The sequence below is a fragment of the Perognathus longimembris genome, chromosome 3 (assembly GCF_023159225.1).
Source record: "Perognathus longimembris pacificus isolate PPM17 chromosome 3, ASM2315922v1, whole genome shotgun sequence".
NCBI classification, from domain to species: Eukaryota; Metazoa; Chordata; class Mammalia; order Rodentia; family Heteromyidae; genus Perognathus; species Perognathus longimembris.
This window is the reverse complement of record NC_063163.1, coordinates 86521139-86545955: the sequence shown is the minus strand read 5'-3', so window position 1 is coordinate 86545955 and position 24817 is coordinate 86521139. Positions and strand designations below refer to the sequence as shown.

Here is a 24817-nt window from a genome sequence, read left to right as displayed (position 1 = left end):
TCAGGGTATCAGTATTTTTTTTTTTCAAATTTTTATTATCAAACTGATGTACAGAGAGGTTACAGTTTCATACGTTAGGCATTGGATACATTTCTTGTACTGTTTGTTACCTTGTCCCTCATACCCCCCTCCCTTCTCCCCCTTTCCCTCCCCCCCCCTCAGTATTTTTTTTTTTAATTTTTTTTTTTTGCCAGTCCTGGAGCTTGAACTTGGCCTGGCCTCTGTCCCTGAGCTCCTTTTGCTCAAGACTAGCACTCTACCATTTGAGCTACAGCTCCACTTCCAGACTTTTTTTGTATATGTGGCATTGAGGGATTGAACCCAGGACTTCATGCATGCTAGGCAAGCACTCTACCACTAAGCCACATTCCCATCCCACTATCAGTATTTTTGTATGTTAGGGGTATCAGTCTTTTTAAAGATACCTTATCATGTAATTTACTTATTTAAAGTTTTCAGGTTTTTTTGTTTGTTTGGTATACTCGAAGAGTTTTAAAATAAAATATACCTTAAGGGGCTGGGGATATGGCCTAGTGGCAAGAGTGCTTGCCTCATATACTTGAGGCCCTGGGTTCGATTCCTCAGCACCACATATACAGAAAATGGCCAGAAGTGGCGCTGTGGCTCAAGTGGCAGAGTGCTAGCCTTGAGTAAAAAAGAAGCCAGGGACAGTGCTCAGGCCCTGAGTTCACGGCCTAGGACTGGCCAAAAAAAAAAAACAAAAACCTTAAACCTCAACTTAGTTGTACATACTACCTCTCTCCCTGACCTTTCTTCTCTCTCCTTTCTACTCCAAACAACTTTCTGTCTGCTTGGCTTTCCCTATTCTGGACCTCTCTTCTTTTCTTCTCTCTTCACTTCTCTTCTTGTCTAGTCTTGTCTCGTCTTGTCTTTTCTTTCTGTTGGTCGTGGGCTTGAACTCTGGGCCTGGACACTGTCACTGAGCTCTTCAGCTCAAAACTAGTGCTCTACCACTTTGAGCCACAACATCCCTTCCGGTTTTCTGGTAGTTAATTGGAGATAAGAGTCTCACAGACTTTCCTGCCCAGGTTGGCTTTGAACCATGATCCTCAGATCTCCTCTTCCTGAGTACCTAGGCTTATAGGCATGAGCCACTGGGATCTGACTGGACATTTCTTTTAAAATTAGTATGTTAGTTGCACAAATGGTTTGCATTGTGACATTTCTACACATGTGTACATTGTATCCTGGTCAACTTCATCTAGTCAGTCCTACAGCTCCCTCCATACTCCCTCCCCCTTCTTGAAACAGTCTCTGTGGCTTTTATTGTTTTGTTTTCATAGGTGCAGATAAACTACATAGACCATATTTGCTTTCATTCACCCTCTCCCCACTGGTGACCACTTCCCCCCAATCTGTTTTACTTTGTATTCTGGACAGGCCTACGGTGTGTGTGAGTGTGTGTGTCTGTGTCTATGTGTGTGTCTGTGTGCGTGCACATGCCAGTACTAGGACTTGAGGGCTGGGTGCTGTCCCTGAGCTCTTTTGCTCCAGGCTGATGTTCTACCACTTGAACCACAGCTCTACTATTGGCTTTTTGGTGGTTAATTGGAAATAAGAGTCTCACAGACTTTCCTGCCCTGGCTGGCTATTCACCTTGACCTTCAAATCTCAGTTTCCTGAGTAGCTAGGATTACAGGTATGAGCCATGGGTCCCTGGCCTCTGGAGAGTTCTGCTAAATGGATACATACAACATGTGTGACTTTCTGTGTCTGGCTTCTTTCACTGAGCATGACATTTTCATGATTCACCCATTATATAGGAAGAATCGGTCCTGCCTTCCTTCCTCATTAGTTTTTGTTGTTTGGTGTTTTTGTCTGTTGGCTTTGTGACAAGGTCTTGCTCTATAACCCGAGCTGGACTTGAACTTGTGGCCCACATGCTGGTAAGTACAGTCATGTGCTATTATATCTGGCCCGTTTTTACTTTTGTGGCCAGATGATAGTCCCTTTATAGACCACATTCTGTGATTCCTTTTTTTTTTTTTTGCCAGTGCTGGCACTTGAACTCAGGGCCTGAGCACTGTCCCTGGCTTCTTTTTGCTCAAGGCTACCACTCTACCACTTGAGCCATAGCACTCCTTCTGGCTTTTTCTATACATAGGTGGTGCTGAGGAATTGAACCCAGGGCTTCATGTATATGAGGCAAGCACTCTACCACTAGGCCATATTCCCAGCCTCACATCCTGTGATTCTTTTTTTTTTTTTTTTTTGGCCAGTCCTGGGCCTTGGACTCAGGGCCTGAGCACTGTCCCTGGCTTCTTCCCGCTCAAGGCTAGCACTCTGCCACCTGAGCCACAGCGCCCCTTCTGGCCGTTTTCCATATATGTGGTGCTGGGGAATGGAACCAAGAGCTTCATATGTAGGAGGCAAGCACTCTTGCCACTAGGCCATATTCCCAGCCCCCATCCTGTGATTCTTAAAGTTTGAGTTTATCCATTTGTCTGTTGATGGGCGTTCAGGTTGTTTCTACACTTTGGCTGTCGTGAATAATGATATTATGAGCAAGTTGATCAGTGTGCAGGTTGTTCTGTTGTTATTTGTGGCAACCAAACCCAGGGCCCACGCAAGCTTGGCCGCCCTCTCCTACCCTGCTCTATTGCAGCTGTTAAGAGTTTTCCTTATCCAAACAACTAGGAGAGGGTAGTCTTACCTCCTGGTACAGTTGAGGGCTCAGAGTAGAATGTGATATGCCGCAGGCCACATAGCTTGTGAGGTGTTTGTCCCCAGATCTGCCTGTTTCTGCAGTGACTTTCTGTGAGGACCCAGTGAAATGTGGCAGAGGGTTGGGGGGAGGAAGGCTGGTGCTCTGTTTATGCATTTCCTGGCTGATGGGGTTAAGAAGTTAACTAGAAAGGAAGGAATAACTGAACAACTGGCTGCCTGGGCCACCCCAGGTCTCTGGGTTCCCAGGTTTGCAGTCAGCTTCCTCCCAATTTGATGCCCCATTGAGTTGAAAGATCAAGGGTGCTCACTGAGGCTGTCAGGGTGCTGGGTTGGGTTACTCAACAAGTAATTAATGCTCACTGATGATTAGCAAGAAATGCTTTGATCTCCCACCTCCCCTTCAGGAGCACAGAGTCCTTTTCTGGAACTCATTAGGTGCCGTGAGGTCCTTTCTGAAGCCTTTGAAGGGCCGTCCATCACCATTCACCCGATTGGCTGTTTCTACCAGTGGTGTTGTACTTGCTTTGATCCGTCTCCACTCTGGCTACTTCCTTTTATGACCAAGTGGCAGGATTTTGGGGGCCTGTCTGTGACCCTCAAGGCAAGGTGAGGAAACTGAGCTTATTTGAAGCTCGGCCTCTGACCTTGGCCTTATTAGCAAGCTGACCTTCTGTTGCTGGACTGCGTGCCTGTTCACAAAGGAGACGACTTAGGACGGAGAGGAGACCCAGCAAGGCTGAGTGAGGAGCCTGTTGGAGCATCTTGTTTCTTAGTCTGTTACCTCTTTTGGCCCAAACAGGTGCCATTTAAATTGCAGTTACTGGCATAGAAGCAGAGAGGCTATGTTAGGACAGGTCCTCTGACAGGGTAGTGATTGGCTTGAATTTTTTTTGCTTGTCCTGGGTTTTGAACTCAGGGCCTGAGCACTGTCCCTGGCTTCTTTTTGCTCAAGGCTAGCCACAGTGCCACCTCCGGCTTTTTCTATATGTGGTGCTGAGGAATCGAACTCAGGGCTTTGTGTATGCGAGGCAAGCACTCTACCACTAGGCCATATTCCGAGCCCTCTTTTGTTTTGTTTTGTGCCAGTCCTGGAGCTTGAACACAGGGTCTGGGCACTATCCCTGAGCTGCTTTTTTTCCTCAAGGATAGCACTCTACCACTTGATCCACAGTGGAAGTGGGAGCCACTTCCAGATTTTTCTTTGTATATGGTGCTGAGCAATCAAACCCAGGGTTTCATGCACGCTAGGTGAGCACTCTACCCACATTCCCAGCCCCGACTTGTTTTTTTAATGATTATTTTTTCTATTATTTTATTAATTTTACCTTTCTGTGGTAGTGAGGAATTATGCATGCTAAGCAAGCACTTTACCACTAAGCCACATTCCCTGCTCTGGATCAACTTTATTGTGGGGATCCTTCAGGGCATGGAATAAAATGGTACATATCCAGTGACGTTGCTTTGTTTCTCTTCCCCTTTCTCTGTAACTGGGCAGATAGATGTGAGAGCAGCTTGGGGTTCCTTGGGTGTGACAGCCTTTCCCTGAAGTACATCATTCCGTAAAAGGGCTCTCTACTTCCTGTCCCATGTGCTGACCTTCTCCCAATTGCTGCCAGCCATGGTGTAATTAAGTCGATGAGGAAGAGGTGGTGGCTGGTGACAGTGGCTGCCTTTTATTGTCCCTTTCCTAGGAAGAGAATGTGATCCAGTGAGGGTCAGTATTCAGGCGGGGAGCATCAGCCTCACTTGTGGAACTTATACACACACACACACACACACACACACACACACACACACACACACACACACACAGTTTCCTGGGACCTACCCCAGACATTGTGATTTTTTTTTTTTTTTTGCCAGTCATGGCCGTGAACTCAGGGCCTGAGCACTGTCCCTGGCTTCTTTTTTACTCAAGGCTAGCACTCTGCCACTTGAGCCACAGCGCCACTTCTGGCCATTTTCTGTATATGTGGTGCTGAGGAATCGAACCCAGGGCCTCATGTATACGAGGTAAGCACTCTTGCCACTAGGCCATATTCCTAGCCAGACATTGTGATTCTGTGTGTCTGGAGTAAGGCCTGGGAGTTTGTATTTTCTAAAAGCCCTTGGATTTTTTTTTTCGCCTCCCTGGAATTCATACTTGGGACCCTCAACTTGGTAGGCACTCTACCACTTGCATATGCTTAGTTTGTTTATCAGATGGGGTCTTATCTGAGATGAGTGCTGTAGACACATTTTCTACCTCTATATTACCATTTGCTTGAGCAAAATTGAACCCCTAACTGGGTGAGGACTAGTAGGGTTGTATTGTGACAGGGTTTAGGAAACTGGTCTCCTTGATCCATTTCTTGCTCCCTTTGCTCCAACAAGCCTGGGGCCCTTCTGTGGGGAGGGTGTCCATCTCCTTACAATGTGTCCCTGGGGGCTGGAGGTAGCTGAGGCTCCATGCTGCCTGCTGGGTGAGGGGAAGAGGAGAGGGTGTCAAAGGCTTTGGGTATCACCTCTCCAGTCCTATATAACTCAGAGAGCAACCTCCGATCAGGGCCAGGTAATCATGTGTTGTGAGAGGCAGGCCATGGAAGCCTGTGGACCACAGCCAGGCAAGCAAAGTGTGCTTCCCTCAGGAGGAGCAGCAGCAAAGAACTCCTGATCTGGAATCCAAACACCTTCATCAGTGATGGCCATTTGTTTGCAGTGTGGAGCGTGGTAGGGAGGCCCAGAAAACATGGTCTGAGTATCCTAAACAATGTTGCATGTAACATCAACAACGGAAAGAAATCCAGTGGGGAGAAAATGACTGGTGTCTGAAGGATGCCCCAGGAGTGCACTTTGCATGACTGTAACAAATGCCTGCAGTAGTCAACTTAAAGAGGGCAAAGGTTTATTTTGCCTCCCAGTTTGGGAGGTTTCCTTCCAGTGCTTTTGAGCTCATGGTAAGCCTGGTCTTTAGAACCCATGGGAAACCTCACACCCTTCCTGTGGTATGGACAAGAACCAAACAGTAACTTTCCCAACACCTGCAGCCCAATGGTGGAAATTTCTTTTTTTCTTTTTTCTTTTTTCTTGCCAGTCCTGGGGCTTGAACTTAGGGCCTGAGCACTGTCCCTGGCTTCTTTTTGCTCAAGGCTAGCACTCTGCCTACTTGAGCCACAGTGCCATTTCTGGCTTTTTCTTTCTTTTCTTTTCTTTTTTTTTTTTTTTTTTTTTTGGCCAGTCCTGGGCCTTGGACTCAGGGCCTGAGCACTGTCCCTGGCTTTCTTTTGCTCAAGGCTAGCACTCTGCCACTTGAGCCACAGCACCACTTCTGGCCGTTTTCTGTATATGTGGTGCTGGGGAATCGAACCCAGGGCCTCATGTATATGAGGCAAGCTCTCTTGCCACTAGGCCATATCTCCAGCCCCTTCTGGCTTTTTCTATATCTGTGGTGCTGATGAATTGAACCTAGGGCTTCATGTATATGAGGCAAGCACTCTTGTCACTAGGCCATATTCCCAGCCCAATGGTGGAAATTTCTAGAGCCATCCCATGTATAAGATCCAGGCATGTGCTCATTTGTGTAGGTAAGAGGAGTGGCCCTTGAGCATCAATCACCTTGAAGTAAAAAGGCTAGAGCTTATTTGCAAGCCTTGTTTTGCTTTTTTGGGGGGGCCAGTCCTGGGCCTTGGACTCAGGGCCTGAGCACTGTCCCTGGCTTCTTTTTGCTCAAGGCTAGCACTCTGCCACTTGAGCCACAGTGCCACGTCTGGCCATTTTCTAAATATGTGGAATCGAACCTAGGGCTTCATGTATAGGAGGCAAGCACTCTTGCCACTAGACCATATTCCCAGCTTCCTTTTTTTTTTTTTATGGGCTTTATATATGTGATTTGCCTACTTGATGAAATTTGTTTGTAACCCCCAAATCATATGACACCTTTGTAGTCACTGGCTGACATGTATGAGATGAGTGGGGCTGAATGACCTGCGGCCCCCTCTTGAAACCAAGCCTCTGCTTCTGTTTTCAGCTCTCTTGATGCTAACCAAATGTCCTTTCCCAGGTCTATGTGGTGCCAGGTTTTTACACTTTTTTGACTTTCGTTGTTGATGATGATTTTAACCACCTTCCTCCAGTGCTGAAGTGGGACACGGGGAAAGTATGTGTTACACAAGTGTCCTTCAGACACCAGCTATGGTGCTGTTGGCCATGTGAATGAAGCCACTAGATAGTAAATGAGGTGTCTTTAAAAACATTACAAAGCAAGAATGGATTGATGGTTGGAGGGAAGTGTTATGTCCTTGCTCACTAGGTGTTTGTGGTGATGTCATAGAACGTGCTCTCTCCAGTTCAGAGTCAGTGGGTGTGGGGTGACTGGCCTGCTTTCCTTCTTTCCAGTCACTTGTTCCTCCAAGGAACGAGTGATTAGCCTACTATGTGTACACGGTCCTGTGCTAGGGGTGGGGTGGGGAACAAACAGATTTATCCCTGTCCTTATGGAGCTGATTGTGCACAGTTGTGGCAGACACACGGTTGGATAGATCATTACCCAGAGCAGGCAAGGGCCATGTGCTGGACCCTGGTGTGGCCAAGGCGGGAGGTCTCTCCCAGTTCTCCAGGAGAGGGACCTGGAGGCTGACATCTCTAGCCTGGTGTGGGGGAGCCTGGAATGTTCCTTGAAGGAGGCTGGCTGGGTGGGGAGGGGTTGTGAGCATAGAGCCCAGCTCAGCTTGGAGGGTTGGGCTCACTTCTCATGTTGGAGTTGATTGTATAGTCTTAGATTTGATCCCAAGCCATAAAGAACCAATGAATGATTTCTCTTTGGAGAGGTGGCTTTGATTAACTATTCATTAATGCGTTATGTCACATCGAAGCTGAAGTGTACAGTTAAGCGGTGTGACCCACACTCACAAGTGTAATGCAGCCATCTTCAGGACTTTTATCCATCATCCCAGAGCGAAAGTCGCTGTGCCATGTTACTCTTCCTGTTTAGCCCTCCCTAAAACCTCTGAAACTGAGAAAAGTGTGAAATTGAGGCAGCAGGCCAGGACTGGCTGGTTAGGAGGCCATGGCTACAGCTTTGGTTGGTTTCGGGTGGTAGTGGCAGTGAGGAGAGTGGATCACAAGTATAACTGGGGGTTGTTGTAGGATGGCAGGGCCCGGGTTGCTTTGCTGCTAGGGCAAAGGGAGGTGTCAGGGTTGGCTCCAGCATCCCATTTACTGGGGCAGGAGGGTTTGGGGTTAGTGACCTCACATCTCCTCTAAAGTGGACCATGGATGAGGGTCCACAGCCTTCACTTGGGCTGCCTCGGTCTCCGGGCTCAACCCCTGAACCCTCCCAGCTAACTAAACTGTGATTTAAGTTTAGGTCTGACCATGCCACTCCCTTCCTGAGCTGGGTCCTCCCTGTCGTGTTGTCAGGCCTTCTCTAGGACTGCACTCAAGGGCTGCCGCTTGACTTCTGGCTGGTTGCAGTTCCCTTCCTACTGGAAGGCCACAGGTTGTGTCTTCCCAGCAGTGGAAGAGAACACCCCTCGATTGCAGGGACTTCAGCCCCTACGCAGCCCTTCTACTGCCTGAGCCGTGCCCCCAGACCTTTTATTTATTTTTAGTTTGGCTTTTGAGAGTGTCTTGCCAACTGAGTGGACTGGGCTTAAACTGGAAAGCACCCTGCCTCTGCCTCTACCTCCACAGTAGCTGGGATTATAGACATGTGCCACCATTCCTGGCTTCCCTCCTTGTTTCTAGTAACTATTCCTTCTTCTACCCCATTGGCCAAGAAGAGATAATGGCTTGTCATTGACCCGAGGCTTGGAGTACATTTCCAGGCCTTATTGGTTTTTCTTTAACTCTATTTTCACTCTGGAAATTGAGCTTCTGTTAAACTGTCCTCCATGACCCAATATAAAGATGCAGGGTGCCATCCATTTCCCGCCAAGATGCCTCTGAAGTAATACATCCTATTATCCATTTTGTATCTTATCAATGCAAGATTGGTCCCAGATAGCAAGTGCCTGGGAAACTATTGTTACATGTGTGAACTCACCAGCAAGATGTTCCCAGAGCTTCTAAAGATGAAGTCTAGTCCGTTTCATCTCTTTAATCTGTTTCATCTGTATGCCTAATGCTTCTGAGTCACTTCATTTATTCCTCCCTTGAATTTTGGTGTCCTAGTCCCAGCCAGCTGCTCAAAGAACACTCACTGAAAGAGAACTAAGATTTCCAATAGTCCCTATGCCCTTTTGTCCCTTAAAATGAGCCCTTCCCATTTCTCCTGCAGGACTTGAATTTGTCAGCTATTAGAACCACATTATTGCAGCATCAAGACAGCACCCAGTGAAATAGCCAGTAATTAAAGTCTGTAGCCAAGGATTTCTTCTTCAGTCCCGATAACCTGCTCAGCTGTCTGTGTTAGTAATGCCAAAGACATATTCTTGGAAAGCAACTGAAATATTGAGGGCTCATGTCTTTGTTGGAGCCATTAGAAAGCTTGGCAGCCACTGAAATAATTGTTATTACTAGTGTTTTCTTTGTAGAATAATGGCCCATCTTTAACTTCATCATCAAATTCCATTGTATTTGGGGAATAAGTTGTCAAGTTTCTCCCACCTTCTTTATTTTGCATCATTAGCAAGATGGATGTGTGTTTGACCACATACTTTTAGATAATATGTCCTTCCAGTTCAGGTGATATATACAGAAGAAAAGGGCAAGAGTGGATGAATTAGATGAAATTTATTTGAGGTGTTGGGCAATGACATCGTAGCCTTCAGCATGCTTAAGCATGTGCTCTGCCTCTGAGCTAAATCGCCAGTCATGATTTTTTTTAATGTTTGTTTGTTTGTTTATTTATTTATTTAGGCCAGTCCTGGGGCTCAGACTCAGGGCCTGAGCACTGTCCCTGGTTTCTTTTTGCTCAAGGCTAGCACTCTGCCACTTGAGCCACAGCACCACTTCTGGCCGTTTTCTGTATATGTGGTGCTGGGGAATGGAACCCAGGGCCTCATGTATACAAGGCAAGCACTCTTGCCACTAGGCCATATCCCCAGCCCCAACCATAATTTAAAAAACAACAACAACTTTATTGTTTTAAATAAGTTTGTGTGTGTGTGTGTGTTTGTGTACACCAGTTCTGGGGCCTGAACTCAGAGCCTGAGTACTATCCTTGAGATTTTTTGCTCAAGGCTAGCACTCTCCTACTTGAGCCACAGCTCCACTTCTGGGGTTTTGGTGGTTAATTGGAGATAAGAGTCTCACACTTTTTTACCTAGGCTGACTTTGAACCATGATCCTCAGATTTCAGCTTCCTGAGTAGCTAGGATTACAGGTGTGAGCCAATAGCATTTGGCTGGGAACTATCCTTTTAAGGTCAAAAAAGGCTTTGGACTGGGCTAGAGGATGGAAACCCATATCTCAGATTAGTGCTAGTCATCTGTTAATTTTTTTAATTAAGTTTTAAAATTGTGAGTAATCACAGATCTTCCAGTTCCTGTAAATATTTATAGGTTTATTTTGGTAATGTAAAGAGACATAATTAGGAAAGAAACCCCCATTTAACAGAAAGCTCAGTCTGTTTAGAAGACCCATATGACAAATATATGTGGTTTTTAAATGCTTGTGCAATGACTCTCCAGGGGAAAAATTAAAAGGCAATTAAATAACATTAGTAATTTCTTTAGCCTGTATAACATTGCTTGTTGTACCAGCTTTATCCAGGCAACCCCAGGATATGTATTTGTCAGGTTTTGAGACAGATGCAGGAATTCCTTTTACATCCATTATATTTGAAGAATAATTCTCCAAAAGACCTTTCCTTGGGGCTGGGGATATGGCCTAGTGGCAAGAGTGCCTGCCTCATATACATGAGGCCCTGGGTTCGATTCCCCAGCACCACATATACAGAAAATGGCCAGAAGTGGCACTGTGGCTCAAGTGGCAGAGTGCTAGCCTTGAGCAAAAAGAAGCCAGGGACAGTGCTCAGGCCATGAGTCCAAGCCCCAGGACTGGCCAAAAAACAAAACAAAAGACCTTTCCTTTTGCCATGAATCGTGTGTGTGTGTGTGTGTGTGTGTGTGTGTGTGTGTGTGTGTGTGTGTCCGTCCCTGAAGTTTTGTGCTCAAGGCTAGCACTCTACCACTTGAGACACAGCTCCACTTTCTGGTGGCTAATTGTAGATAAGAATGACACAGACTTTCCTGCCCCAGCTGGCTTTGAACTGGGATCTTCCTGACTAGGTAGGATTATAGGTGTGAACTACCAGCTGAGAGAAGACCTATTAAAGAAGGTGAGAAGTGACCCTGTGCAGCCTTACTTTGTTACTTCTGTTCCCTCCCTCTCCTTACCCCCGGGATGACTGGACAGATCAACCTTGGGATGATGGTGGCTGCTTTTTCTTTGCCCCCCTTTGAGAATATAAGAGAATAAGGACAAACCTTTATGGTGGCTTTTCACAGCCTTAATTCATTCTAGAAAGAGTCCATGAATATATATATGAATCACTAAGAGCAAGAAGACATTACATATAGATCAAAATTCAGCTTGACTGTCACTCCCAGTTTTGTCCTTCCATCATAAGTTGCCCTGATCTTTATGTTTTACTATAGATTGGCACACATATGCCAAATGTGAATCCACAAAATATATGTAGTGTATTTGTTGATGTGTATTTAATATAAATGATATGCTTTGTGCATACCTCCAGTTTGCTAGGCACTCTAGACCACGAGAGCCATGCCCAACCCTTATACAAGCCTTTCTAATATATCTTAGGCATTCTGGTCCTGTGGCTATATTGTATCTTAGATTATAGATATATTTCTGTTTTTATATATCCCATTTCCATCATATTTCTTCCTCTCTTTCCTCCTTTCATCTTAGCACATTGCCTGTCGCTGTCCCAAGACAAGGCTAAGTCTGGGCAGAACTTATCTATAGCTAGGAAAAATTCCTGAGATCTCAAAAAATTTTTTTTGTGTGTGTGCTAAGGATGGAACTCAGACTCTTGCTGGGCAAGTGCTCTTCCACTGAGCTAAATCCCCAACCTGGGATCTCACAATCTTATATGCAGTGGAAAAACTTCAGAGAACAGGATGGAGAGGGATCAGGGAAACTTGGTGTCCATTTGTTTTATTTCCTCAGCACATGCCGAAAGTTCTCAATCTTCCTGGCTCTGAGCAAATCCTAACTACCTGTGTGGTATTGTCAGCTTTGAGAGCTTTCTGAGAACTTGAGAAAGTTCTGTTGTTGGTGGTGTGGGGCTTGAACGCTTCTTTTTTTTTTTTTCTTTTTTGCCAGTCCTGGGCTTTGGACTCAGGGCCTGAGCACTGTCCCTGGCTTGTTTTTGCTCAAGGATAGCATTCTGCCACTTGAGCCACAGCGCCCCTTCTGGCCATTTTCTGTATATGTGGTGCTGGGGAATTGAACCTAGGACCTCCTGTATATGAGGCGAGCACTCTTGCCACTAGGCCATATCCCCAGCCCGGGCTTGAACTCTTCTGAGCTCTTCTTTGCTCAAAGCTAGCTCTCTGCTGCTTTGAGCCTCTATTTCCAGTTTTCTGAGTAATTTATTGGAGATAAGGGTCTCCTGGACTTTCCTACCCTGGCTGGCTTTGAACCGGGATCCTCGGATCTCAGCCTATTGAGAAGTTAGGATTATAGGAATGAGCCACCAGTGCCCAGCGAGTGTTCTTAGGCCACTCCTGACCAGGTAAAGAAAGGATCAGCCCAAGGCACAGTGTAGGCAGTGCATTTTCAAGTGGCAATTCTGTCAGGTAGAAGAGGATGAGGATGGCATAATTTGTATTTTGTATAGTCTAGCACACTGTATTTTGTATAGTCTAGCACAAAACATGCTGAATAATTGTGTGTACCAGTTACACACAGTTAGCTGAAGGAAACCTGGTTGAGGGAGGTAGAAGAAGGAGCTCTTTGTAATGTCAGCAGAAGATTCCTGAGAGGTGTTAGAATGGTGACCTTCTTAATATTTGCAGCGACCTCATCACTTTAGCCTCCTTATTCCACTGTAGGCTCTGGACAGACCAGACAGCAAGTCATATTTGCCCTGCTGGGATTGGATTTGAACCAAGAACCCCAAATACACAAAATCTATCTAGTAGGTTGTTTTCTGATCAAGTCTGAGTGTGTCTGTCACTCGTCTTAGTGTCACCTCTCTCACCTCCAGTATGGTGAACTGTATCATTTTACTTCCTTAAATACCAAAGTACATTTTTTTGAGAGGCATCAAAGGAAGTCAGCTCCAGGACAATTCTATTAAATAACCTTGTGCTCTGGATTCTTAACTGGAGAGACCTGAAGCTGGGCATGTGGCAACCTAGTACTTGAGAGGCTGAGGCAAGGGAAGATTCTGTGTTGAAAGCGAGCCTGGGGCTAGTTATTGAGACCCTATCTCAAAGGAAGGGGAAAAAAGCCTTAGGAGAGATCTGGGTGCGGGGGAGGGGGGGAGAAATTCCTGCTTTCAGACTATTCTTTTTTTTTTTTTTTTTTTTTTTTGCCAGTCCTGGGCCTTGGAGTCAGGGCCTGAGCACTGTCCCTGGCTTCTTCCCGCTCAAGGCTAGCACTCTGCCACTTGAGCCACAGCGCCGCTTCTGGCCATTTTCTGTATATGTGGTGCTGGGGAATCGAACCTAGGGCCTCGTGTATCCGAGGCAGGCACTCTTGCCACTAGGCTATATCCCCAGCCCTCAGACTATTCTTGATATATCATTTGTATGTCGCTTTGTCCTTGGCGCTTTAACCAGTTGCATGATTTTTTTTCTGCCCTCCCTCCCTCCTTTCTTTTCATCCTTCCTTCTTTACTCCTTTCTTTTCTTTCTCTCTTTTTTTTTTCTTTTCATTCTGGAAGTGCTGGTGGCCTCTTGCATGCTCAGAAAGTTCTCTAACCCTAAGTACATTCTCAGCCACTTGGTTTGAATTTTCTCAATGGCTTCCAATTTCTTTAGAAGGCTTCCTCTAGGTGAGGTGACTCCTAAGAGCTCAGTCAGAATTGTCCAGACAAAGTAGCTTTTAGAAAGCTGGTAACTTTGCAGGAGTAGAAGGTGTGTGTGTGTGGAAGGGGTGGGAGGTCTTTTGCTGTGTGTGTGTGTGTTTGTGTTTTAATTTATTGTTACTTTGAGTAAATTGTGAAAAATAGAGCAACCAGGAAGGAACTCAGTTTTAGTGAAGAGCAAGTCTACTGGGATTTTTTTTCCCCATAGTGTCAGTGGTTTTTTACATTTCAGACTTGAAAATTCACTGAGTGAAACTGACATCTCTTCTTATTTCCTTTTTCAACTCTGCTAGAATCCTCCAGAGCTTTTTTTTACAAGGTTTCTACCACACATTCTGCCTTCTTTGAAAGCCCAGGCCATGATCAGCCTGGTGGTCTCTCTTATTCTCTCTGGATTTTGTAACTGGGTGACTGTGGAAGATTTGATCATCTGACTTCACAGTTGATGGTTTGTTTTTGGGAAAGATCTCTTACAGGTTATCCTTTTCCCCTGCCAATCCATTCATTTTATAAGTGGAGCAAATGAGCTGGTACAGGTATGCATATACCATGTCACCTTGGATGAGTGGGTGGGTATGTGGGCCAGCTGTCCAGCTATGAGTTTTAAATACAGTTTTGATACCTGTGACAGCATTGGTCATGCAGGCTAAAGGTCATGAGCGCTTTAAAGGAAGGGCTGCTAAGTGCCAAATACTTATATTTGGCATGAGGATCACCAGCAACGATTTTCTGTGCTACTGGACTGCTTTCGGTGTAAATACTAGGAACATTTACAGTTTAAGAATTCAGAAACCCACAGCTTCTCAGTGAGCACATGGCACTGTCAGGCTCCCGGGAGCTCTGGCTCTCAGTGCCCTCCGCGCTTCTCCAATCAACCCCTGGGCATCACAGGAAGAAGTGGGGGCTCTGTCCAAATGGGCGGAGTGCCCACCTTAGGGCAGAGTCCAGGGCATGCTCCGGGACAGCCTACAAGTCAGGTGTTGAGGACTGGTACAACCCGCCGTTTGACACTATCTCGACTTGAAAAGGCAAACTGGGGAGGGATCCGCGTCCATAGGGCGGCCTGGCCCAGTCTCGCCAACAGTGGCATCCGAGGAAACCGGGCCCCGATCTTATCGAGGTTGGCCGGCCTGCTGGCGCTGAGTTAGGAGCTCTGGGACTAGCTGGCATCAGGTCCTGGTCTTGGGGCATATGCAAACCCCGAAGTCTTCCGAAACCTAGGTGCCCACCGCAGAAAGCGTAGAGGCTGCTGCCTGGCATCGCCCGTTGGGTGAGACCCTTTCCGGGGCCGGTGCACCCCGGGGCTCACGCAAGACACCCCAAAGGACCACACAAAAGACCCCACCCCAGGCTGGGCTTGCATTTCCTGTTGCAGCCACCGCGGCGGCGTTCAGCCACCCATGTGCATCCCGTGGCGCGCGGGCCGCAGCCGGGCAGGGCCGGGCGGGGCACGCCCCCACGCCGCCCCGTCCGCGCCCGTCCGCGCGCACCGGCCTCCCGGGGCCGCCCTCGGCGGGTCCGCCCCCGTGTCACCGCAGGCCCGCTCCCTTTGTGTGCGGCCGGGGCGCCGCGGCCGCGCCATTGGCCCGCCCGCCGGGGGGCCAGCCCCTTCCTGGCCCGCTCATGCATATGCATGAAGGCCCCGCCCCGCGCCGGCCCCGCCCCGCCCCTCCCGCGCGGGCGTGCGAGGCGCGCGGCGGCTCCCTCCTCGCGGCGCGGGAGCCCGAGCCCGAGCCCGAGCCAGGGCGAGCCGAGCCTGCTCCCGGCGGGCGGCGGCGGCGCCGCTCCGGCCATGTCAGCGCGCGCGAGCCGGGGCCCACCATGAACCATGGCCATGTCCGTGAGCGCCGAGGACGACGACTATGAATCGGAGCCGGACCAGGTCGGGGCCCGGGGTGGGGCCGGGGGAGGAACCCGCTGCCCGACCTCCCGACCGCCCGCCTGACGCGCCCCGGGCGGCCGCGACGCCGCCGCCGCGCCGCGAGGAGAAAGTTTTGCAGCCCTGGGCGGTGGGGCGGCCAGGGCCGAGCCCGCGCGGGGCGCGGAGGACTCGGCAGGCCGGCGGGCCCGCAGCCGGCGCGGGCAGGGGGCGTGTGCGGGCTCCGGGCTGGCGCGCGCGGGTGGCCCCGGCGCCGCGGGGACAATGTGGGCCGCGGGCCTCGCCGTCGGGCGGGCCTGCGGGGCGCGGGCCACGGCCCCGCGGGCAAGTTGTGGGCGGCCACCCGGCGCACGGCGCCCTCTCCGGCGTCCTCGTCTGCGGCCCCCCGCGCATGCCGGCCGCGAGTCGTACCCGGACCTGCGGTGCTGCCTCCCGCCTCTCGGTGGGCTAAGTTGCACCGAGACTCTTGGCCCCGGGGCTGGAGGACGCCCGCGGGCCCGTGGGCCCGACGGCCCGAGCTTTTGTCTGGGCGCCGCGCGCTCGCCGCCCCGCCGAGGGCAGCGGAGACAGGAAGGGGTTCGAGCCGCGGCCGGCACGGGCTACCCGGAACCCAGCGAGTGCGCTCCGCGCCCGCGGCGGCGGAGGAAGCCCTGACCCCAGCTGGCAGGGCTCGGCCTGGGTCGGATTTAAAAAGTAAAGGGACCTCTCCCGGGACCGGGGGAGAAATGTGCGTGTAAAACAAAGCCTGGGGTTGTGTGTACGGCGAGAACCCACTCCGGGGAGGCCAGCGCGGAGGTTTACCAGGTAGTATCTGTACAATAACAATTGCAGCCAGACACAGGCCAGGTAGACCAGCCCCAGGGACCACTAATGCGAGAAGTGGTTTTGATGTAGACATCGCACCCACTGGGTCAATTTAAGGTGCTTGATTGTGATGCTTGTGTGAAATAAGGCTGTTTTGGAATGTTAAAGGCTACACGTCAGAACTTTTTCCCCCCTTCTTCACATTAGGCATTATTGAGGAAGTACAAACATGATCTGCACTCAAGTCTTATCATGGTGTTAAAGTGGTTTCAATTAGCAAAGTTCACTTTTTCGGTTTCTTGGTTCTGTGTGGTTTTTCAAGCAGATGCACCTTCTGATGTTCATGCATCTCCCTGCCCCTTCAGTTGTTTGAACCCGGGAAAATTCAAGTGGTTTGGGCTTGGAACTTTATAACCAAGTCAGTAGCTCTTCCTGGGTGAGTGGCTCTCGTTTTTTGCTACATAGCTCATACCTCAACTCCTGGTTTGGATCTGCCTAACTTTACTATTCCTAGGTGGTCATAGGATGTTGGTATTCAGTGCAGACTGGGCTTTAGTGTGGCAGGTTGGCCTACCTGTTTTTCTGAAATTGGTCAGACAGTATGGGAGATGTAATCTTTGACACTGCGGGACAAAAGGATACAGTGTTTCTCTGCACTTAACACATTTTCAGGCCTGGCTATTCCTGAATGAGATGGCCACTAGGAAGGGGCCTGTGTCCCCAAGCCAGGTACTTTTCCTCCTCTTGGCGTGGTGTGCTGGGTGTGGCACTTCTGGAGCCGTTAGCCACGAGTCAGGTTTTCATGCTCTCTTATAGTATTTTTTCCCACTTGGATTTATTGAAGGAGACAGTGTGTCAGGCAGGGCCATGGACAACAGTTTTTCTTGTAGTCCCAGCAGAAGTGCTGTCAGTTGAGGTCCCTGCAGGAGCTGGCTCACTCTCCTGGCCTTCCACTGTGCTTTCTTCTGCAGTTTCTTTGGGCCTGAGAAGACTAGCTTCCACTGAGCACCTTTAGAAGGCATTTGCCACTTCAAAGCCAAAGGCTCCAGGCCCTGCACTTCATCAAGACTTTCCCTCCCTCCTGCCCCTCTGTTGGCTGGCTAGGTTTGGCAACAAACTCTATCTGCATGCAGGCCCTTCATGAAGAGGATGGGAGTTCCTGGAGCGTGGATATGCTGCTGGATGGAGGAGGCCCTGGGAGGAGTGGTTTGTAGTGCTGTGTTCAGCCTCTCACCCCACTCATTCGGATTCCTGCTAGACACTGGTGTCCAGTCCTGGGCAATTTCAGGCCTTCTTAGGCTTGTATCCTACCAACAGGCCCATTTGCCCTACACTTTGCTGCAGCCACCTGGATTTCCCCAAGTTTCACAGCCTCTGGAAGTTGAGCCTTGACGGCAGGCAGGAGACAGTTGCTTGCTGTTTGCTGTGTGTGCAGTTTTGGCTGAGCCTTCTCCAGTGCAAATGTGTTGGAAAAGTGTTGAGCTCTGCTTTCTAGTGTGAGGAGGTGGCCCCTTAGTAGGACGAGTTTTTGTTCCACCCTAGAGTATTTTTTTCTTGACACCTGAGGTGAAAATAGCTTTATTCCTTTTTTTCCCCAATAAAAAATGACTGCAGGTGCTTGCTTGCCAATAGTGTACTTTCCTGCGAAGAAGTAAATTTTGCCTTGCTGAGACAAAAAAGACGACAACTTGTTGAATATAATAATTAAGGAATCATGAGGAAGAAAATCTCTTAGAAATACATGTGGTCGCTACCCAGTAGTATATGTATTCCCCATTGTAGCTTCCTAAAGAGTGGAATTTTAAGACAGGTCCCTGGACAATCCTGACCATGTATGGGAAAGCATGGCAACTTTGTGTCTGTGTGTATATTTCTGGGGAAAGGTCCTTAGCTTTCCTCATTTTCAGGTGCCCCCATCCTCTGGGTGTTCTGGTCCTTCTCTGTTTTTATTCTCAGTATGTAAACAAGCCCTCCTAGAGTCAAAACTGGTCACATCAACTTTTCTTTGTCCCTTGTGGGAAGAGATTTGAGGACTGTCCTACCTGTGGCTGTTGTGCAGCAGGTGGCAACATTAGCATGTCCAAAGAACAACAGCGAGCTTGTGGGACTCCATGGGGAGCTGTTGTTGGGGTACTTTGGTGGGAAACTCTTGGCCACGCCCTTCTTGAGACTAGTCTCTGGCTGTTAGGCCACACCCTTGTGCTGCTGCTGCTGCTGCTTGTCTGGCCATTCTTCAGTGAGCTGCTTCGTTCCTGAGGGCACCTCCAAAAGCTCTTCACTCTGCACCCTCCCTCTAGACATCCTCATGGATCTGCTAGCTTTAACACTGCGTGATGTTGATTTTCAGATGTGTGTCTTAGCTCTCTCCCATCACTTTCCTTAGTGGTCCCGTGGGTCCCTTAAATTCCATGTGTCCCCTTTGGAATTATGTTTCTTCTCTCCCCCCCCCCCCCCCCATGTCCCTCCTGTTGCCTGTGCCAGAAATCTCAGTCTTACAGGATTTTTCCTGCTTGCATCCTTGCTTTGGGCCATTCACCAGAGTATAAAACCAGGTCTTTGCTAAAACCTCCTGAACCATCCCCTTCTGTCATCCTGTCTGTTGCTTCTGTTCATGTCTACATCATCTTCAGCTGATCTCTGCTTGTTTTTACATTGTTGCCCAAGACATAACCACACTATTGCCAGAACACAGTCCTGTGTTCCAAGGTGTCAAGTCCTTCACATAACTTTTTTTTTTTTTGGCCAGCTTGGACTCAGGGCCTGAGCACTGTCCCTGGCTTCTTTTTGCTCTTAAGCCACAGTGCCATTTCGGGCTGTTTCTGTTTATGTGGTGCTGAGGAATCGAACCCAGGGCTTCAAGCATGCTAGACAAGCACTCTACCGCTTAGCCATATTCCCATCTTACAGGGCACATTTCCCTAATGTGTGTAGAACCTGGGGCCCTGTGTCATCACATTCAAGTTTCATATCTCTAGCTTACTCTTCCTTCTGCCCAGACTGTATCCCTTCACCCTATTCCCACCTCCGGCCAGCAGAGTCTTATTCTTCCTGTAAGGCACACTTAATCACTGTTGTGATCTGAAGTGCTTTTCCCAACCTGCCTTCCTGACTCTTCCTGGGTCAGCATACCAGCATACTAGGCTTTAAAGGTACTGCCTGGGTTCATAGCTTCCTTAGCTGTGTGACATTGGACAAAATACTTCTGCACTGTGCCTCAGTTTGCTCATTTGGAAATGGAAGTAATAGTAACTGCTTCATATGTTTTTATGATATAAACATTGAAAAGAATGAGTAGCACTTTGTCAATGTTATCTTATAATACCGTTATCATGTGTTTTTGTGATCACGTCTTCTTTCTTCCACACTGTAAAGTCTTTAAGAGTAGGTAACAGATCTTAATCATCTCTTGTCCTGGCACTTAGCATCTAGTCAGGTACATAATCCACAGCCAGAAAACACTTAGGGTGGATAGGTAGGTGAGGTGAGTGTGTGAACGAGGGTTCATGAATGAGTCCCAGTGCAGATTATGGTTGCATGCTTTGTTACCTAGTGAAGGTGAGCAGTTTTTTCCCTGTGTCTATTTGCCATTGTTGTTTTAAAGAAACAGCTATTTAAGTTCTTTGTCCATTTTTAAATCGGCACTTTGGTCTTTTTATTATTCACTTGTAGGTGTTTTTGGTTGTTTTTGAGACATAGTCTCTCCGTGGAGCCCAGCTGCTGGGATTACAGGCTTGCAAACACCAATCCAACTAGAGTTCTGTAGATAATCTGGGAACTAGTCCTTTACCTGACAGCATGCTCTACTATTTGGTGGGGATTTTCACTAGGTTGTATCGTTTGAAGCATAAAACATTTTTAGTTTTACTTTCTTTATCTTATTTTTATTTTTTTTGCTGGTCCTGGGGCATGAACTCAGGGCCTGGGCACTGTCCCTGAGCTTCTTTTGTTCAAGGCTAGCACTCTACCACTTGAGCCGCAGCTTCCAGCTTTTTTGTGTATGTGGTACTGAGGAATCAAACCCAGGACTTACTAGGAGAGGACTCTACCACTAAGCCACATTACTAGCCCAAAAGCACAAAACTTTAAATTTGATGTTTTATTTTCTTTTTGCTGCCTATCTAAAAACTATTGATGGCTGATGCATAGTCATGAAAATTTATACTTAGGTTTTCATATATATAATAGTTTCATTGTGGAAGGAGGTAACAAGCTTGACAAGAAATGTACTCACTACCTTACATATGTAACCATAACTGCTCTGTATATCACCTTGACAATAAAATTAAATTTAAAAAAGTTTTGTTGTCAGGCTGGGAATATGGCCTAGTAGCAAGAGTACTTGCCTCCTATACATGAAGCCCTCTGTTCAATTCCCCAGCACCACGTATATAGAAAAGGGCCAGAAGTGGCGCTGTGGCTCAAGTGGCAGAGTGCTAGCCTTGAGCAAAAGGAAGCCAGGGACAGTGCTCAGGCCCTGAGTCCAAGGCCCAGGACTGGCAAAAAAAAAAAAAAAAAAAGTTTTGTTGTCTTAGCTCTGTTTAGGTCTTTTTTTTTTTTTTTTTTTTTTTTGGGTCATTGGGCTTGAACTCAGGCTCTGGATGCTGTCCCTGAGCATGCTACCACTTTGAGCCACAGTGCCATTTCTGTTTGTTCGTTTTGAGTGATTGATTGGAGATAAGTCGCTTGGGGACTTTCCTGCCTAGGCTGGCTTTGAACTGTCATCTCAGCCTCCTGAGTAGCTAGGATTACAGGCGTGAGCCACTGGAGCCTGGCTAGTGTTTAGATCTTTGACCAATTCTATTTATTGTTGTTTGCTTCTTGCCAGTGCTGGGGCTTGAACTCAGTCTTACATTCTTGCTTGACTTTTTTTTTTTTTCTTTTGGCCAGTCCTGGGGCTTGGACTCAGGGCCTGAGCACTGTCCCTGGCTTCTTTTTGCTCAAGGCTAGCACTCTGCCACTTGAGCCACAGCGCCACTTCTGGCTGTTTTCTGTATATGTGGTGCTGGGGAATCGAATCCAGGGCCTCATGTATACGAGGCAAGCACTCTTACCACTAGGCCATTTCCCCAGCCCCCTTGCTTGACTTTTTTGCTCAAAGCCTATATTAGGGTCTTGCTTGGACTGGCTTCCAACTATAAGATCCTCAGATCTCAGCCGCCTGTGTAGCTAGGATTACAGGTGTGAATCATTAGTGCCAGGCAGGATCCTATGCAATTCAGTGTTACAGTTTCTACTAGTGCAAAAGTATTTCTAGCTTAAGTTTCAATCTAAGATAGAGAGGACGAGAATTGAGGTCTTGGGAAATAGGCTGCCTTCCAAGGCATTTCTGTCATTACTAAGATGTCTCAGCTAGTGAGGTCCAGGCAGTGTTTTCCGTGAGTGGGAAATGTACTTCTGGGTGGGAATGTGCTTTCGACGGTGAGGGAAGATGGGAGCCTCTGGTCTTGCTGGCCCTTGGTACTTGACATTACTTTAGACTTCAGTGTTTCGCCAGTCCCAAGGGTTTGAGTCTGAGTGAGCCCTTCCTTCCCTGATCTTGTCCTTGGAGATGGGTGATGCGCTGCCTTCTCTGCACTGGACCTGAGGCCTCCAGAAGCTGCCCATGTGGTTGCTGGTAATGGGACCTGTGTCCTTTGTAGGGAGGAGAGCTGTGGGAGAGGGGGATGCCTTCCTGGCCTCTGCTTCTCGGAGTGAATGTACTCTTTGCCCCTCTCACTTCTGCTTCATACTAAGGGTGTTGAGTCTGTAGCCGAACTCTTTGAAGTCTGGCCTCCTTCACTGAACGTGGGTGAATCACTCAGCCTCTTGCTTCAGTTTTCTATCTGGAATATAAGGACATTAAGACAATTCTCACAGGGTTATTACTGAGCAGATGTATGTAGTGTCCGTAGGTAGTGCATGGGCAGAGAATACCTCCCATCAGGCCTGCTACTTTCACCATTGATGCTTCCTCTTGGTATACATATTCTCTTACTCACTGAGCAGCAGTTTTTAGTTTTACAGTCTCTCTTTTTTTAATTGCCAGTCCTGGGGCTTGAACTCAGGGCCTGAGCACTGTCCCTGGCTTCTCCCAAGGGTAGCACTCTGCCATAGCACCACTTTTGGCCTTTTCTGTATATATGGTGCTGAGGAATCAAACCCAGGGCTTCATGTATATGAGGCAAGCACTCTTGCCACTAGGCCATATTCCCAGCCTCTACAGTCTCTCTCTCTTTTTTTTTTTTTTTTTTTTTGCTCAAGGCTAGCACTCTGCCACTTGAGCCACAGCGCCACTTCTGGCCATTTTCTGTATATGTGGTGCTGGGGAATCGAACCCAGGGCCTCATGTATATGAGGCAGGCACTCTTGCCACTAGGCCATATCCCCAGCCCTCTACAGTCTCTTAAGTTGTATCTCAAATTCAAAATGTCCTGGGTACAGATTGTTTTACTTTTCTATTTGGTGAAGTTGTGAGCATGCCACAGCCATTATCCTTGGGGCAGGGGCAGTCCAGCCCTGACAGTAAGGATGTAGGAGGAGATCAAGCATGGGGAAGAGCAGCTCCTGCCTCAGGTGCTAGGGTGCTTCTGGGTGGTACTCCAGCCTAGGATGTGCTCTGCCCAGACATCGGCTGCCATCCTGATCCTTCCTGTCTAGGTCCCTGATAAACAGAGGCCTCATCGGCCTTGTGCAGGAGGCTGGGGGCTGGTGGCCAATGTCTGGAGGCCAGAACTGTGGCTATGTTAGTTGCTCTTTTCTGTCATGTGAATCACAGGAAAACAAGTTTAGTGGGGGTCTCAGAAAATAGGGCCTTTCTTGTCTTCTCATCTCTTGGAGATAGAGAGTACATAACATCCATGATGGTAGCCAACTGTGAAGGAAGACCATTTGGACCTTTAGGCTCTTGAGTGCTGGGCAGAGCCCATGGAAGGGCCCTGAACCCAGCACAGACGCATCAAGTGAACCAAATCCTGCAGGCTGCAGGGCTGGGCCAGGTGTCTGGTGGGGGGCTGGTATTCTGGGTAAAGGGATGGAGGTCTTTTTGAGGAGATACAGCTTGACTGTAGGCAAGAAGAGGCTAAAGAAGTGGGCAACGGGGCCTGCTGCGGGCAGAAGCAGGGTTGTTCTCTGTAGAGAGAATCACTAGGGACAGACCACTGTTCTCTTAGACTTTGGGCAGCCAGATGACTGAGATCAAGGTGTTGGCAGGCAGAGCCCAAATTGATCCCAAGGCTCTAGTGGTGGATTCTTCCCGGCCTCTCTTAAGTTCTGGTGTTGGCCTATAGTCCTTGACATTTGTTGTTGTTTTCAGTTTTGTTTGTTTGTTGACAGAACTCCATTCCCATGGCCATTTCTCCTTGTGTTTTCACATATGTTGTATCGTGCACATCTGCCTGTGTCCATATTTCCATCTTTCAGGACACCAGTGCTAGGGGTCCTTCCTTTAGCTTAATTACCTCTCTAAACCCCTGTGTCCAAATAAGGCCATCTTCCAAGACAGCAAGGTTTGGGAGTTCAATTTCTCTTCCTTGGGGGGAATACAGCACAATCCCAACATCATCTCCTTCCCATCTCACCTGTCCTGTTGGTTCTCCTGCAGAACCGGGCAGTGGGTCGGCCCAAGGGCAAGCTGGGCCCAGCCTCCGCCGTGAAATTGGCCGCCAACCGCACCACAGCAGGAGCTCGCCGGCGCCGGACGCGATGCCGCAAGTGCGAGGCCTGCCTGCGGACGGAGTGTGGAGAGTGCCACTTCTGCAAGGACATGAAGAAGTTTGGAGGCCCTGGGCGGATGAAGCAGAGCTGCATCATGCGGCAATGCATCGCGGTGAGTGAACGCCCCAGCCTGGGTCCAGGGCCCCCCCTGCCTGTATCAGGCTTGCACTCCTTGGCTTACTGTCCTGTTACCCCTGAAACAAGCTCCCTGTAGGAAGAACAGACTCAGGCAGGGCCCTTTTCAGCCCCTCATTGGGCTCTGGGTCAGCCTGCTGGTCTGTAACTCCTCCCTCCCTGAGAGGGCCAAATACTTTGAAGTCCCTCTCATTAAAGATGTCAGGGCAACCTGTCCTGCCTGTGACCCCATCACCAACATTTATTATCTGGTTCATGATGATCTGGACCCTCCCTTCCTTCCTGTCCTGCCTTCAGAGCCAGAGGTCTGGGAGAGTGATCAATGTCTCTTCTGAGGGGGCTTCCCCACACAAGAGGTGGCATATGATACTACAAGTGGCACCTGCAGAGACCTCTCAGATGCTTCTAGCTTCCTAGACAATGACCCAGATCTGCTGGCTTGCCACAGCCTCAGACAGTGTCTGTGGACTTTGAAAACTTGGCATGGTTCTGGGGTTCATGCTTGATTCCCTCCTCCTACCCACTTTGCCCTCCCTGAACTGAGGCGGGGGTGTAAGTACCCAGTGTGGTTCTCCATGCTCCCTGGAAAAGCTGGCTAGTCTGGAGGAACAGGATTCCTGGGCCCCGGTAAGTTGGTT

At 48.6% G+C, this 24817-nt stretch overlaps 1 protein-coding gene across 12 annotated transcripts in view; it reads left to right on the top strand.

Moving 5' to 3' along the window:
• The window catches only part of Kdm2b (lysine demethylase 2B), a 90669-nt gene that overhangs the window by 52541 nt on the left and 13311 nt on the right, over nt 1-24817 (top strand). For 9 of the 12 annotated variants that reach the window (XM_048342986.1, XM_048342988.1, XM_048342983.1 and 6 more), the window contains one exon: nt 23932-24156. In XM_048342986.1, coding sequence (XP_048198943.1) covers nt 23932-24156 — 225 coding nt within the window. Of the gene's footprint in view, nt 1-15335; nt 15552-23931; nt 24157-24817 lie in introns of those variants that run through there. The other 3 variants (XM_048342994.1, XM_048342993.1, XM_048342992.1) reach the window with 3 other exon arrangements.